General features: G+C 39.8%; 1 protein-coding gene across 3 annotated transcripts in view; it reads left to right on the top strand.

Annotated features, from left to right (window-relative positions):
* The window catches only part of SULF1 (sulfatase 1), a 103,099-nt gene that overhangs the window by 65,877 nt on the left and 21,767 nt on the right, over positions 1-15,455 (top strand). For all 3 annotated transcript variants that reach the window (XM_075213620.1, XM_075213622.1, XM_075213621.1), the window contains 6 exons: positions 467-617; positions 1,041-1,216; positions 2,963-3,091; positions 4,052-4,108; positions 4,991-5,120; positions 13,019-13,235. In XM_075213620.1, the coding sequence (XP_075069721.1) occupies positions 467-617; positions 1,041-1,216; positions 2,963-3,091; positions 4,052-4,108; positions 4,991-5,120; positions 13,019-13,235 (860 nt within the window). The remainder of the gene's footprint in view (positions 1-466; positions 618-1,040; positions 1,217-2,962; positions 3,092-4,051; positions 4,109-4,990; positions 5,121-13,018; positions 13,236-15,455) is intronic.

Genomic DNA, 15,455 nt, shown 5'->3' on the forward strand with positions numbered 1-15,455 from the left:
GAATTATTTATTAAATTGACAAAGATTAGATTTGATGTATCTCTCATCAACTCCAGTTCCTAAATGGAGATTTTATTTATCATTCTCTAAAGGTAGAATGATGTTAACAAATTTTTTCCTTAGGTGTGTAGCCAAAGTCTGGTTGATAGTTTCCAATGACCATGACTTGTAGGAATGTGTACTTGATGCAACGTGTGTGTGTGTGTGTGTGTGTGTGTGGGTGTGTGTGTGTGTGTGATGTGTTTGTGTATGTGCCCCAGCTGTTTTTGCTGCTTTGTATGCAGGAAGACCTAGTGACTTGCACTAGGTCACAAGAAGCTGACATTAGGACCCAAGCTAGGTTTTCTACCAGGTCTCTTGCTCTCTGCTTCTATGTAGCAGAAGACACCATACTGTGCACCTTATGCATGTATCTACGAAAATATTTGTGCAAATAACAATTTTCTATTCTGCATTGTTGCCTCAGAACTCCCAGCTACAACTACGCACCAAACATGGACAAGCATTGGATCATGCAGTATACTGGGGCCATGTTGCCTATACACATGGAGTTTACAAATGTTCTTCACAGGAAGAGGCTACAGACACTCATGTCTGTGGACGACTCAATGCAGAAGGTAACCTTCAACTCCAGTGTGCCATGCCACGTGTAGCACATACATGCTATAATCATGAAACACAAATGTTTCCAGTTAATTACAGGAACTTCATATGTTGGGAGCTCCCATCAATGTTTAAACCACATTGGTGGTATTACGCTATAGGAACTTTTTTTGTATAGAATGTATACTTTTATTTTTAAATTAGATTCGGCTGACAAAGTCTAATTGTGTCTTATACATTGTAACATATACAGTTCTAAAGAACAATAATATGTAAGCAGGTTAATAGAATATCCAGGAGTTTGAAAGAAGCTTATGCTCAATAAAGTGATTAATCTGTTGTTTTGCTTGTTTAGATTTGTGTAAACCAGGAGGTTTGTGAATAATGATGTTGCTTTGCAATTATCTAATGCCTGTATTTGTTTTGGCTTTTACTAGCTGTACAATATGCTGGTTGAAACTGGAGAACTGGATAACACATACGTCATCTACACAGCTGACCACGGCTATCACATAGGACAGTTTGGGCTGGTGAAAGGAAAGTCCATGCCGTATGACTTCGATATCCGGGTCCCTTTCTTTGTGCGTGGACCCAATGTGGAGCCGGGATCAGTGTAGGTTCTCTTGTCTAGTTCACAGCTGTAGCATCTCTAACATGTCTCCAGATAGCATGGATCGCCATCAGACTCCATGTCCTGGACCTTATCAGTAACGAGCTATTTCATGAACTTGTTTAGACAAAGAAATTAATATTTCTTTTGATTTTGTAAACCAGATTTACAAACAGCTAATAATATAAACTATGAAGTCTGGGAGCCTGCGGTGTCTGCTTAGTACTGTGGTACAGACATAGCTGAGCTTTGTGTACTGAAATATGGATGGCAGAGAAAATTGCTTCAAACGATTTTAGTTATATTACCAGGGCTATTTTCAAGATAAACGGCTACTGATTGTAATCATCCTCTGTGATAGAACAACACACATTGCCACTGACTAGCTCACAGATTAATCTGTTTGCTTTTTCAGCTTCCATCTGGCCCACAACTAAACTATACTTTGTGTGTATATTCCAGTTGTATATCATTTGTAGCTTTTCAGGAAATCATCAGCAAAATGGATAATTATCCCTGAAACTTGCAGAACTCGGCTTGAAATGAATCTTGAGCGTATGTTGGGATTTTAATGTTTAATTAAGTTGTAGTTATACTTATCTCTCTTTTCCTGAGTTTGGGATGAATTTCCTTTTCGTGATGTATTGATAGGAGGGGAGTTTTCTTCTAACACCCAGAAGGAGTGATTCATTTTCAGCATACATTGCTACTACAAGTTTTTAGTGAGGTCAAAAAGATTTTATTTTACGTATACGATCTTAAGCACTCCAGTTACTGCTCAGCAGCTGAGGATCATGGGAGTTTTGTTTCAGCAAAATGTGTTGATTGTCTTTACGTGTTAAGACCTTACTGTTGCAGACCGTTTGAGAAACAAAAAAGTAATTTACCATGGTGTAAGATAATATGGTTTAGTTTCACTAATACTTTAAGCAGTGGCATTACAGTTCTAGAGAATATTATACTATCCTGTATAGTTTTGACAACAATGAGAACAGAATGTCAAAAGAGATTCACTTACCGTGTGAAAGAAACTAAAATACTATGTGTCTGGGGTCACATTAGAATGTGACCCCAAATGGTGTATTAGAATACACCCATGTGACATCAACTTTAAAAAGGCCTCAGATGCAAACCATAAGCATGCCACGGTCAGGTCATGTTAGGGGGTGTAGGGCAAGCACATTCATACAACAGAAAATAATATAATTGTATTTTTATTATTAGTTTGCTAAGTACTCGCATGTGGTCCTCATATGTAACTTTGAAGGGAACAACGAAGAAAAAGCTATTTAGTCCCTCTCCAGTTTTAAGGGGCTATTGGCTAAGACCGTAGAGAGGAAAACTTGTATGTGATGTTGTGCTACATATCAAATTACTATTATGTATAATGAGCTGATTTTATTTACACATAATAATCGCAAACCTTTTTAAACATTGTAAGTACAGTGTGTAGTTATGCTAATTTTCCAATCAAATTTAATTATTTCAATATAATATAGTATAAGAAGATGTAATGGAGAATGGGAAAAATATATTTTATAATCATCATCCGTTATTTATATAGCCACAGCGCTGTACAGAGAACTCGCATCAGTCCCTGCCCCATTAGAGCTTACAGTCTAAATCCCCTAACATACACACACAGAGAGACTAGGGTCACTTTAATAGCAGCCAATTAACCTACTAGTATGTTTTTTCCTAGTTTTAGCACAAGGTTATAGCTCATTATATCTTATTTATATTTTGCAGCGTGCCTCAAATTGTCCTGAATTTGGATATCGCTCCCACTATTCTGGATATCGCTGGGTTGGACCCGCCCCCTGACATGGATGGGAAATCTGTCCTCACTTTGATGGATATAGAGAGGCCAGGAAACAGGTTGATCTTTATTATTAGTCCAAAGATGTGATCTACGTGGCTTAATGTGTGTAAGGTTGTCAGTGATTGGATGTCTGACACTGCTTGTCCAATCAGCTTCTTTGACAACATTTTAGATTACCTTCTTGTTGGCTGTTAGCCTGGGAAAGGCATCTGTTATAGCCCTTTATGGGGTGATTATCGCTTAAGACACTAGGATGGAGTTCTGCTCTGAGCTGCAAGGCTATCAGTGGAGATCATGGGTGACAGAAATAGCGATTTATAGAGAAGACCTATGAACCAGGAAGTGAAGTTTAGCCAACTGCTGCATTAATCTCCGATCAATTAGAGGAGTGACATGCAGGGTAACCAAGAGTGGACTATTAGGGTGTGAGGCTGGGAAACCTATGGTATATGGTAGCTCATTTAAAAGGTCAGACACAGCCCTTGTAAGGCTGGGTACACACTACAGTGTTTTCAGCCAATTACTCGATAAACGACCTTTTCAGCCCGATATTGCATAAGTGTGTACACTTAGACGATGAACTATTATTGTTCCTAAGCACCAACCATCGTTTGCTTTGATTGACCAGCAGAACTTGTTCAGCTATAGAACGACATCCCTTTAATCCTGCAGTGTATATGCACTCACTATCAGGATAGCCATATAGTTTGCAGAGTCATGATCGTTTCAGACAATGGTTATGACAGTTGAATAGCACAGATCTGAGGGTAAATCTTTTAAAACGTATATAGTGGGTGCACATGAATCGTCGCGCTGATCGGGACTTTTTTTTTCTTCCAGCCGTTAGTAAAAATCGTTTCAAATAACACATTGGGAGAAAATGTCTGTAGTGTGTACCCCGTCTAATCATTGCAAGATAATCTGTCTCGCTTTGTTATAAAGAAACGCGCTAAACATAACAAACTATAGCAAACTATACTCTAGTTCTCACATATGCAATCTCCGCTTCATTCCAGATTACGGACAAATAAGAAAAACAAGATTTGGAGAGATACATTCCTTGTGGAAAGAGGGTAACGTGCTATTTTTATTCAGTGGCTGAAGTTCATTTTAACATTGCGTCAACAATAGAAACATTTTTTAAAATTGCATCACGCACAAGGTCAGGGAGTAGATTTCTGTTACTCGCTGAATTTTTTTTCTACCTCTGCCAATGTTTTTCTGAATATAAAAGTTTATTTATATTGATGAACATTATTATTGGCGGTTGCGCACAATTTGGTTTTTGGAGCTTAGACAAATTGCTTAGAGGGACACTTTATAAAAATTATATTATTTTACCAGAGGGGCCTGGTACTGGGCACCGGTTTAAGTTATTCACCTCTTCCTCGCTGGCTGACAACGGGGAAAGGTGGGGAGGGGTGTTGTTCGTTCCTGCCCTCCCCTTTCCTAGAGGAGGTGGTTGGTACATCATGCAGCTGCCCCTCAGTGTCACTGATAGGCTGGTGTCACAGCGCAGTGACACAGCCAGGCACAAGAGAACAGAAGTCTGAAGCACTGATGATCCCCCTCACACCCCTCCCCGGGACAAGTGTAAATGTACAAACAATATAAATTACCATAGCAACAAACAGGTCTGCAGATATATATTGGTGTAATATCCAAAAACCATGCTAAATGGAAAAAAATTTAAACATATTTTAACAGAATACATAAATGGTTTTTTTATTCACCTTAGAAAAATTTGGAAGGACTTATGCAAATTAATTACCTATATTTAATCTTCTATATAAGTTATCTTCTCTTGCCATTAGTATTGTCACTAGTCACTTGGCCAAAATGTTAGCTTTTCGTCCCAGACCCAAATTATTGCATTCAGCCATGTAACCAAATGTCCCCCAACCCTTCAGTTATTCACAGTCCTTTATTCCTTCTGGATTTTTTTCCCTTAACAGAAAGTTTATTAGAAAAAAAGAGGAACCGAGCAAAACTACACCGCAGTCCAACCACTTGCCAAAATATGAGCGTGTGAAGGAGCTGTGCCAGCAGGCACGTTACCAGACTGCATGTGAGCAACCAGGGCAGGTAAGGAAGAATATGTTCTCTCTCCCTTTTATTGTCAGAGATCATGGTGGTCATGTTCTTCTCATCGGTATGAGATATAAAACCATAAATCCTTGTGGGATATCATTAGCAACCACGGCACGGTTACAGGAACATTAACCACCATTACAAAAACCTTTCAGCAACTTCCAGTAAATGGCATTATCTGTTCTATGGCACATTCATGTGCATACTACACGTATGTGAACTATGTTCCCAAACAGACCACTCGCAATGCAATAAGATGAATTAATCCTACACGCGTGAAAGTTATTTGCATTTGAAACACAGCGGAAGCAGTGTAAATATTTGTAAATATTTTACTAGAAATTTTATAACAAAATAACCAACAAATAGCATTTCTATGACCACAGTACTATTCTATACCCAAACTAGATGTAATTAGCAGCATCTGTAGGGGAAGTGGGACCAGATGTTGATAGTAGAGGTTCACTTAAGCAACTCCAATCCAGGAGCAGTTAATTCGGGGAAGGCCATTAAGTCAGTGCTTTGTCTACTGTGTATTCAGAGCATAGCACTGGCAATTGCAAGTTCCAGCTTACAGAAAGACTGCAGGGTCACAGAGAAGGGGGGGAGCAGTATAGGACCCAGGTCTTCCTGGGTGCCCTGACCTGTCGGTGTAGTGGGAGGAGTCACCAGGTTGATGTGGCCACGCCCCCTTTGGTGGCATAGAGAGGGGCTCCAGGAAACTGCTGTGTCAGGTCTGAAATTCCTCTTGGCGACCCTGAAAGTCTGTGTTTGTGACGGTCACCAGCAACGCCAGTAGTTCAGACTGTGTATCCAGGCTAGTCATGGTCTTCACCTTTTAGTAGTTTGCGTTTCAATAGAAGTCCTGCCCACAAACTTGATTTTTGCTAATTGTGCGAGCTTTATAAAAGGCAACTCCCATACATGTATTATGCCCACAAAAAAATAGCAAATCATTCAGCTGTAAAGTCCTCAAATTTAGTGATTGTTTTAAATTTGGTAACTGCTGATGTAAAATACATTGCTCGAGCAAATACTGCTTTAAAGTTTACAACATTGAGAATATTAATACAGATATCGAAACAATTATTTGGAACGTTTGGTTATTAATATTATTATTATTATTATTATTATTATTATTATTATTATTATTTTCTTCCTTAATTTAGAGCATCATTCTAATACAATAAATGGCATTCCCCTCCTCATTAAGGGCCTTATTGAATTCGGAACACCACTTGCAGTTTAAAACAGAACACAGACTTGAGCGTAGTTCCGACCATATTCAAATCCAAGTGGATCCCAAGATGCATGCAATATAAGATCCGTGTCCCAGTGACTGTAGGGAGAACCCCCGTTTGATCATATCCGTGTGCAGGACGCTGTTGCTGAACAGCAGTAATAATTTGCCTTTTTTTGTTCCTGTTCTTTCTGGGGTTTTGGAACATTCTGTAGAACAGGTGACAGAATAAGAGGTCCCATACATGTATAAACAAATGGTCTTTTGATCTTAGACTTGTTCTGCTTTAGAAAAATGTAAACTCTAGAAAAGTTTAGTTATTGAAAAGAGTTACTGGCAGCAGCATCTAATTTCAAGTTGCTGTATTATCTGACATATACCATTATTAATATTTCCAGCTTCTCCTTGTTCTTAGAAATTCCAATGCAGATTAACATAGGATTGCATTCCAGCGGCCAATTGTAAACTTATTGCAGAGCGCAAATCTCCTAGCAAAGAATTTCCTACCTGCCACACAACTGAGTAGTTGTTAATCTCTGTCAAAGTGCATGCTGGGCAATTTCTTCTTAAACCGATAGACATATGCAGTGCTGAGTACAGGTCTCCGCTGAGGTTTGTTGCTCAATCAATCCCTGATGATTGACCCTTATAGGCACTGGAGGTTCTTTGGGACACAAAAATTATTTCATACATGTTTTATTATAAGAGTAGCAGTAACTTTTATATGTAGCACTGGGGAAATAAATGAAATGTAAAGGTAAGACTAGGCTTCAGGCGTACTTTACCTTACTGTTTCATTCAAAAGTTTCCAACACGCTATTTACCATGCCTACTGTTTACATACACATATGTGTTATCTGCCTTAATCCAGTGGCTGTTATATGTAAAAATTACATTATTTGATGTTTTATGGGCAGCACGGTGGCTCAGTGGTTAGCACTTCTGCTTCACAGCACTGGGGCCATGAGTTCAATTCCCGACCATGGCCTTATCTGTGTGGAGTTTGTATGTTCTCCCCGTGTTTGCGTGGGTTTCCGCCGGGTGCTCCAGTTTCCTCCCACACTCCAAAAACATACTAGTAGGTTACTTGACTGCTATCAGATTGACCCTAGTCTGTCTGTCTGTCTGTGTGTGTGTGTATGTTTTAGGGAATTTAGACTGTAAGCTCCAATGGGGCAGGGACTGATATGAGTGAGTTCTCTGTACAGCGCTGCGGAATTAGTGGCGCTATATAAATAGTGATAATGATGATGTTTTAAGTACGTTACTCTGTGAAGACGACAGGTGAAATTTAAACAATAAAAGCCTTATTTTGTTCCATTTAACTGACCAGTATCTAGTATATTCAGGAGTCCCCGTTCTTCTATATATGACTATAGACCATTATTTGTTTAACAAATATTACTTAGATTTTGTAAATTGTTGATTTGTAAAAACAACATTCGCTGTTTGTATTATCAGCCTGATAAGCCTCATGCAACTGGAGTTACACTAATACTTTTGAAATTGACAACAAACTTTCAGTCTGAAAAGCATGACTGTTACACTTACAGCCCTGGGCTTGTGCTGGCACGTGTATGCCAGCCTTAAATGTAACACTCAGGGAATGTCACTAATGTGCACCAGTCTTCTCCTCAGCACCTATTTCCTGGGTGCTCCTCCCGGCTGTTTTTAATTGACACCCGGCACTTGAAGCCCAGCAGAGTTTTATTGTAATAGAATTAAGCATTGTTTCTCCTATCAGAACAGGCACTATGTGAGCACTACAGCCAGCAGTGTGTGTTAGACCACTGACCACCAGTCTGACCAGTCCTGGCAGGTGTGGGCAATAACCTACAACATTTTTCAATATTACAAAATATAACAACTGCCCCCACCCGGCTACTTCTTAATGCCACCCGGCTTGTAAAATGTTATGGGGAGAGCACTGTGCACTCACACGCTCTGCCCAGTCTACATCAATGGCCGGGACCATTCCCCACCCATCCCTTCTGAGCCACAATTAGTTGCTCCCAGGCACGCTAGGTGAGCCTGAGAGCTTCACGGCTTTGTATTATGGTAAATAATAGCATATGATTAAAACAGGAATGTTCCCCTTGAAAGGTAAGGCATTGGTATGTAATGCATCAATACCTGTGGAAAATGTCTAACTACTATTCTTTGCTGTTGTATAAAACAGAACTTTTCTGCCTTTCGCACAAAGCTTTGAATAATGTGAGGCTGCCACTGTTACTGCTGAGCAGAATTTGTTTTCAGCAGAGAAATGTCTTTCTAATAATTTTGACAAAAGCTAATGCAGTCTGGTTTGGCTCAGCCATATGATTTTCTCATAAAATAAACATCTTTCCGACCATACATTTGTAAACTTCCAGTCTACGGCCAGCTGTGGATCCTGAGTGAAACCACACGAGTCTGGGACCGGGAGATGGAGGTGTCAGATTGTGAGGCAGATATTGACAGTCAAATACCAGACATATATTCCGGTCTTATCATGACTGTAATTGAACCTACATAGAACCGGCTGTTTCTGATCAATTCATCACTTTTATTATGGAAGTTTGAAAAATAGGAACATTTTATATCTGATTCCCTTGTTAGTCTCTCAGGTTATTCACCTGTTCAATTTGCGTGAGGTGCCGAGTTGTGTCTCCGGAACAGTCCACAGAGACACATTACAGCAGAGTGTTTACTCAAATCTCCACTCATTTCCTCTTGAGTCCCATAGGGATGTGAGGAGAAAATAAGCAGAGAATTATGTACTGCAATGGCCGGCAATGTGCGCAGCACATCACCAGCGTCACAGTGTTCCACGGCACACCGCCAGTGTCACAGTGTTCCACGGCACACCGCCAGTGTCACAGTGTTCCACGGCACACCACCAGCATCACAGTGTTCCACGGCACACCGCCAGCATCACAGTGTTCCACGGCACACCGCCAGCATCTCAGTGTTCCACAGCACCCTGCCAGCATCACAGTGTACCACGGCACACCGCCAGCAACACAGTGTTCCACGGCACACCGCCAGCGTCACAGTGTTCCACGGCACACCGCCAGCGTCACAGTGTTCCACGGCACACCGCCAGCGTCACAGTGTTCCACGGCACACCGCCAGCGTCACAGTGTTCCACGGCACACCGCCAGCGTCACAGTGTTCCACGGCACACCGCCAGCGTCACAGTGTTCCACGGCACACCGCCAGCGTCACAGTGTTCCACGGCACACCGCCAGCATCACAGTGTTCCACGGCACACCGCCAGCATCACAGTGTTCCACGGCACACCGGCAGCATTACACTGTTCCACGGCATATCGCCAGCAATTGAGTTTATCCCTCTGCGTCTCATGTTGATCTTGTGACACCCAGTTTATGAAGTGTCATGATTTTGCATCGGTGCACCGGGATTGTCCGCCCAGAGCACATACAGGTACACACCTCCCCTTTGCTCTCGGAAGACACATTCACAACCCAGAAGTGTGGAGACAAAGGCATTTCAAGAAGTGCACTGTGTAAATGTCACATCAATATCCAACCTCGCCCACGTTAGTATTACCCTTTCAGTAAAATAAGCTTTTCACCTCAATTACAAGTTACCACTCTGTTTAGTCTCCATAATCCCATAAACCTCTGCAGAATCTTAAGCGCACTTGTGCAAGTAAAAGTGCTCGGTTCATTCAAAAGTGGACGGCACAAATGCGTTTACCAAGCCATAGTTTTGGAATGAAATGTGTCCAACATGTCTTTTCAATAGGTTTTTATATAAGTAATGTGTGAGCATGATTTCCATTTAGTATTTCTGCAGAATACAGTGGGTCACATATTTGGAGGGGTGCCGCTTGTGGGGGGTCCCCCTGAATCTGCCTCTGCAGTCCCTGTGATTGCCAAATATGCAATATATTCGTCTGAAAACCACCACTGTTGATGTCCCAGAACAATGGCATACAGACACTTGAGGTCCAAACACAATGTCACCCTGATGCATGAATATACTAAATTTAAAAAGAGGACAATTTATTGCTTTCCATATGATGTTGAATGTCAATTCCCAGCATGCACTGCTAACCAATGTCCAATGGCTAGCAGTACATGCTGGAAGTTGGAGTTCAAATACAGCTGAGAGAACATGAGTACATATGACGGAAAGATACTGAAATACTAGATTAAAACCATACTTGCCAACTTTTCCTCGTTGGCTTCAGGGAGATCCCGGGGGAGGTGGGCATGAAGAGGCGGGGCTTCGACGAATTGCATCATTTTGGCCCTGCCCCCTAAACGATTGTCACATTTTGGGACAATTACAGCAGGGGGCGGGGCTAAGATGACAAAATATTTGCGTCATTAAGCCCCACCCTCCCTCCACTTATCTATTGCGGGGGCGAGAACTGGGAGGTTGCCCTGTTCTCCCGGGAGCCTGGGAGGTCTCCCAGAAATGCGAGACTCTCCCGGACATTCCGGGAGAGTATGCAACTATGCATTAAAGAAAAGCAGCTAATGAATCTCTAGAGACTGAAGTGTCTTTTACATTTCTGTCTCCATTACTAAGGTCATGTTGTCTTACCTGTCAGTCTTTGATTAAATCTTGGTCTCCATGAAAATGGCCACCTCCATAGGCATTAATACATTAACATAGAACACAATCTCTGAACTGTGTCGTCATCATGCCACAGATTGCGAAGCCAACCACGTCTTGTACTGGCTCAGCATCAGGGAGAATGCCAGACTCTTCAGGGAGTGAGGGAGATCACCCCTATTTCAGGGAGTCTCCCTGACATTCAGGGAGAGTTGGCAAGTATGATTAAAACATTGTCTATTTTTATGGTTTAGCTACTCATTTATCCAAAACAATAGAATGTGTAAGAAGTATATATGAAAATAGTATAGTAGGAAAACTATTAACAGGTCCATATCACCAACTAATTGCTTGAGTTTCTAATTTATATTTCAAATTGAAATGTGACCGTCAAACCGCATCCTGTAAACACTTACTACCCCCTCCTATTTAACGCCAAGCTGCATGGAAATACAGAATAAGGCAGGACTATGTTTTACTGTATGCATTCACATTGAACTCATGGAAAACGTGGCACTGATCCTTTCCTTATATTACAACTTTTCTATCTATTGGGTGTGTTTACACATTTTCTGAGAAATCTACTTAAAAGAATGTGTAACGTAGCCTGCAGTCTCTCAGACATCTGTTCCATTGACAGTGCGTGTTCTGTAATTTATTCATTCATCTGCGGCCCACTCCCAAGGTGTAGCAACTGAAACATTTGTCCATCCTCACCAAATAGGTCAAATGTGTCACTGCTTTTGTGAATACTTGGTTTTCCTGTACCACAATCTTAAAAGCAACACTCTGTATTCGTCTTCCCAAAAACTGTGCTAAGTTTAGATAAGATGTGTCACTTCCTGTATTCTGTCTAGTTAACACACACTTCTGGTAAACTGGGATGTAATGTAATGGGAGGAACGAGGAATCTTATGCTGAGTCATTTTCACCACCTTTGGCTGGACATCTGTTTACTACAGACACATTATTTTAAAGAACCACATAGATTTGATTGCTCAGTTTCCAGAAAGTGGCTTTGTCTTCACCTCTAATCAATCTCGGTTGTTAATCGAAATCTAAAAAAAAAAAGAAATGCTATTAGAAACCGATTCCCTGCAAACAGAATGTTGTGTATATTAAACTGTCCATCACATTAATGTATCAGCTGTTGAGTTGAATTTTCCCTGTCTGAAACACCATACATAAATATATCATGACTGGCCAACACTCGATCTGAATGTGGTAACATGACACTCAACTTGAAAAGACACGTTATCTGGCCTGGCGTGTAGTAAAGTGATATTCCTGCTCTCACATCTATTTAGGAAACATCTGAAGTTATGAAGTTATGCAAACCATCCATGGGATGTGACAAGGAAGTGATGAAACTCTTTTTATACATATACACACACACACACACGTATGAGAACAATACTCATTATATTACATTTATTTATTTTTTCTTTATAAAAAAAAATTAATCACTTATCTGCGTTCAGCGGGGGTATTCTGGTGTCCTAGATAAGAGACTGCACTGAAGCATGATTGCGCAGAACAGTTGCACGATGGTTAGCATTGCTGTCTCAAAGCACTGAGGTCTTGGGTTTGATTCTGACTAGAGCCCTGTGTGGAGTTCTTCCGGTACTTGTGTTGGTTTCCTCTGGGGGGGCAACAAAATATACTGCTGGGTTAATTTGCTTTTGACAAAATGGACCCTAGTCTGTGTCTGGGTGCGGTAAGGAATTTAAACTGTAAGCTCCTATGGCACAGGAGCTGGTGTGAATACATTATCGCTCTACAGCGCTGCGTAGTTGGCTCTCTATATATAAACAATAATGTGCTTTGCTGAAAAGGTTGTGGAGGTAGATTTGTATTTGTAAAGAATTTTGTCTCTTACATTATGTTAATTTGTAGAACCATTTCTATGTGTTGATTGACTACAATGTGACCAACAAGCCAATACGTGTCTTCACTCCAGGCCATGACTGTGAGACATGGATTGGATCTTATGAGTTCTGTGACATTGTACAGTGGGCTGGATGTGGACAGTATTTATAGCTGACATCTTAATATCCCCCCCGCCTTTTGTCATTACTCTCAGAAGTGGCAGTGTATTGAAGATGTGTCTGGAAAACTACGGATTCATAAGTGCAAAGGATCCACAGACATTGTGTCACTGAAGAAGAGAACGCGAAGCATAAACTCAAGGGGCTATGGAAATAAACACAAAGACTGTATCTGTCCGGATACAGATTACAGACCGAATAGGAATCCGAGGAAAAAACAAAGGATTTTCTTGAGAAATCCCAACTCTAAAAGTAAGTAAGAGAAATAGTTTATTCTTTTAAATTGTTGAAGTTACTCTTAAACAGTCTTTTAAAGTTTATAAAGCCCCATAATAAGGGGGCAGTGAGGTGTTCAGGCCCTGATTTTTTTTCCTATAGGTTTTTAATGTATGTTTTATTTATTACATGTATTTATTACAAAGGTAGCATGATAAAGATAAGGCAAAGTTGCTAAAACTTGTATCATAAATCATTTCAGTTGTTACATGGTACAGCACATTCAGTGATAGAGCACACTATAAAATTATATGAAATAGGTTACATAATAACATAGCATATTGATTCCCAACTGGAAGAGACCTGAGCCACAACAGAATACCCTTGAGTACTAAGAGCCACAACTAGACATTATAAACCAATAATAGTGGGAGGCACAGTAGGCGTTGACGGAGGAGTGTGGGGGTGTGGCTAACCATTGCCAAGCGCAGTACCACCCTCCAAATATGTGTGTGTGTGTGTGTATATACACATACACATATACACACACACACACATTTTTTTCCCGAGACCGATGCATTGGCAGCGCTACTAGGCCTCCCCACAATATCATTTTATACATTTTAAACAGGTCACTGTTAAATAGTATTGTAAAATGCTGTTCTAGAATTGGGATCAGAATGTTCAGAGATTTAACGTTAATTTATTACAGCTGCATTGGTGTGAAAATAAGCCTAATTTGTATTTCATTCTGTTTCTAACACTACATCTTAAAAATACATTTTCTAAAACCCATAAATTTAGCAATAGCGTTTTTGTTATACATTAGCCTAAATAATCCTAAATTCTCTGGGAATCCATAATCGCTAATGTGCTAGAGGCTTTGATTAAATTAATTAAATGGGAAAGGGATAACACATTGAAAGTGATTAAGTACTTCATATAATGCCACAGCGGCCCCTAGTGGATTTTTGGAAAATAGCAAGTGAAGAATAATCATTGTGATTACTGCCATCCAAAAGACAGGCCAAGAAGTTTTAATACCTGCTTCAGAATGGCTTGATAGCTGAAACATGCTGTTTGAACTCTTTTGCCATTCAGAACATAAGAGAAAACACAATTGACATTTTAAATTATTTTGGCAATCATTTTTTATTGATTAAGGGGAAAAATTATTTAATTCTTATATTATTCGGGCACTATGTAATGACAAATTGTGTAACATAAATAATTATATACACCCCTCTAACAATCAGTTAATTATTTTATATATTCACATTTCCCCCATAATATAATGCTATAATAGTGTTCCCTTAAAAAAAAAAACCATCGTAAGCTAATATTAAATTACTTTTGCCCCTTAATAAATAATGATTTTCAAAATAATTTAAATATCAATGGTGCTTTCTCTTATGTTCTGAATAGCAAAATAGCTCAAACAGCAGCAGTTTGTGCAATCTCACCACTCACAACCACCTCTTTCATTTTGGCCGTTTGGATGGGTGTTTTGCAGAGGTTTTGAAAACCCCAGCTTAGTAAATCCGGCTGTTCATCATTGTTAAAATCGGGATAGCGGTTTGTAAAGTGGGGGTTTTAAAAAATGTCTATTCTGCCCGTTTTAACAGTGGTTTGGGCTTTAGTAAATCCGGCATTTTCAAAACCGCCCGAAATATTGCCAAAAAACGGCGGTTTGAGCAAATTGCCCATTTAGCAAATCTAGCCCCTTGTAGTGTTAACATTGCATTTAGGTCCGAAATTTGAACAGAACCACAGAAACAAATCAGTAATTAGCTTTTATTGTTCTATGGTAAACAATGAAATCAATGGTCAAGTGTTGATCGTTTTCTTGCAAAACTATTATTGATGTAACAAGTAGTTAAAAACAAAATCTAAGCCAGTTTTTTTTAGTTTAAATGTTAATAAAAACATGGGTGGGCAAGTTCTTTTGCACAGAGCGCATCCGCTTTTTTTAAAAAAAAAAATTCTTGCCATAGAGGTGAAAAATTCATTTTCCTCTATGACAAAAAGTGCAATATAGAAATGTTGCTTTCTGATATTTAGATTGTTAAGATGAGTTTTCCCCATTGTTCAGTTTAATTGAACAGGACACAGACTTTTTATAGTTTGATTTTATTTTTAAACGTTTGTATAATTTAAGACAGTGGTGTTACATATTTACATATTTATCTTCTTTCTGCATGTCATAATATACAGTGGTTTGTAGTCAGGTTGCCATTTAGGATATATAATTTATTG

The sequence above is a fragment of the Mixophyes fleayi genome, chromosome 5, assembly GCF_038048845.1.
Source record: "Mixophyes fleayi isolate aMixFle1 chromosome 5, aMixFle1.hap1, whole genome shotgun sequence".
Lineage (NCBI taxonomy): Eukaryota > Metazoa > Chordata > Amphibia > Anura > Limnodynastidae > Mixophyes > Mixophyes fleayi.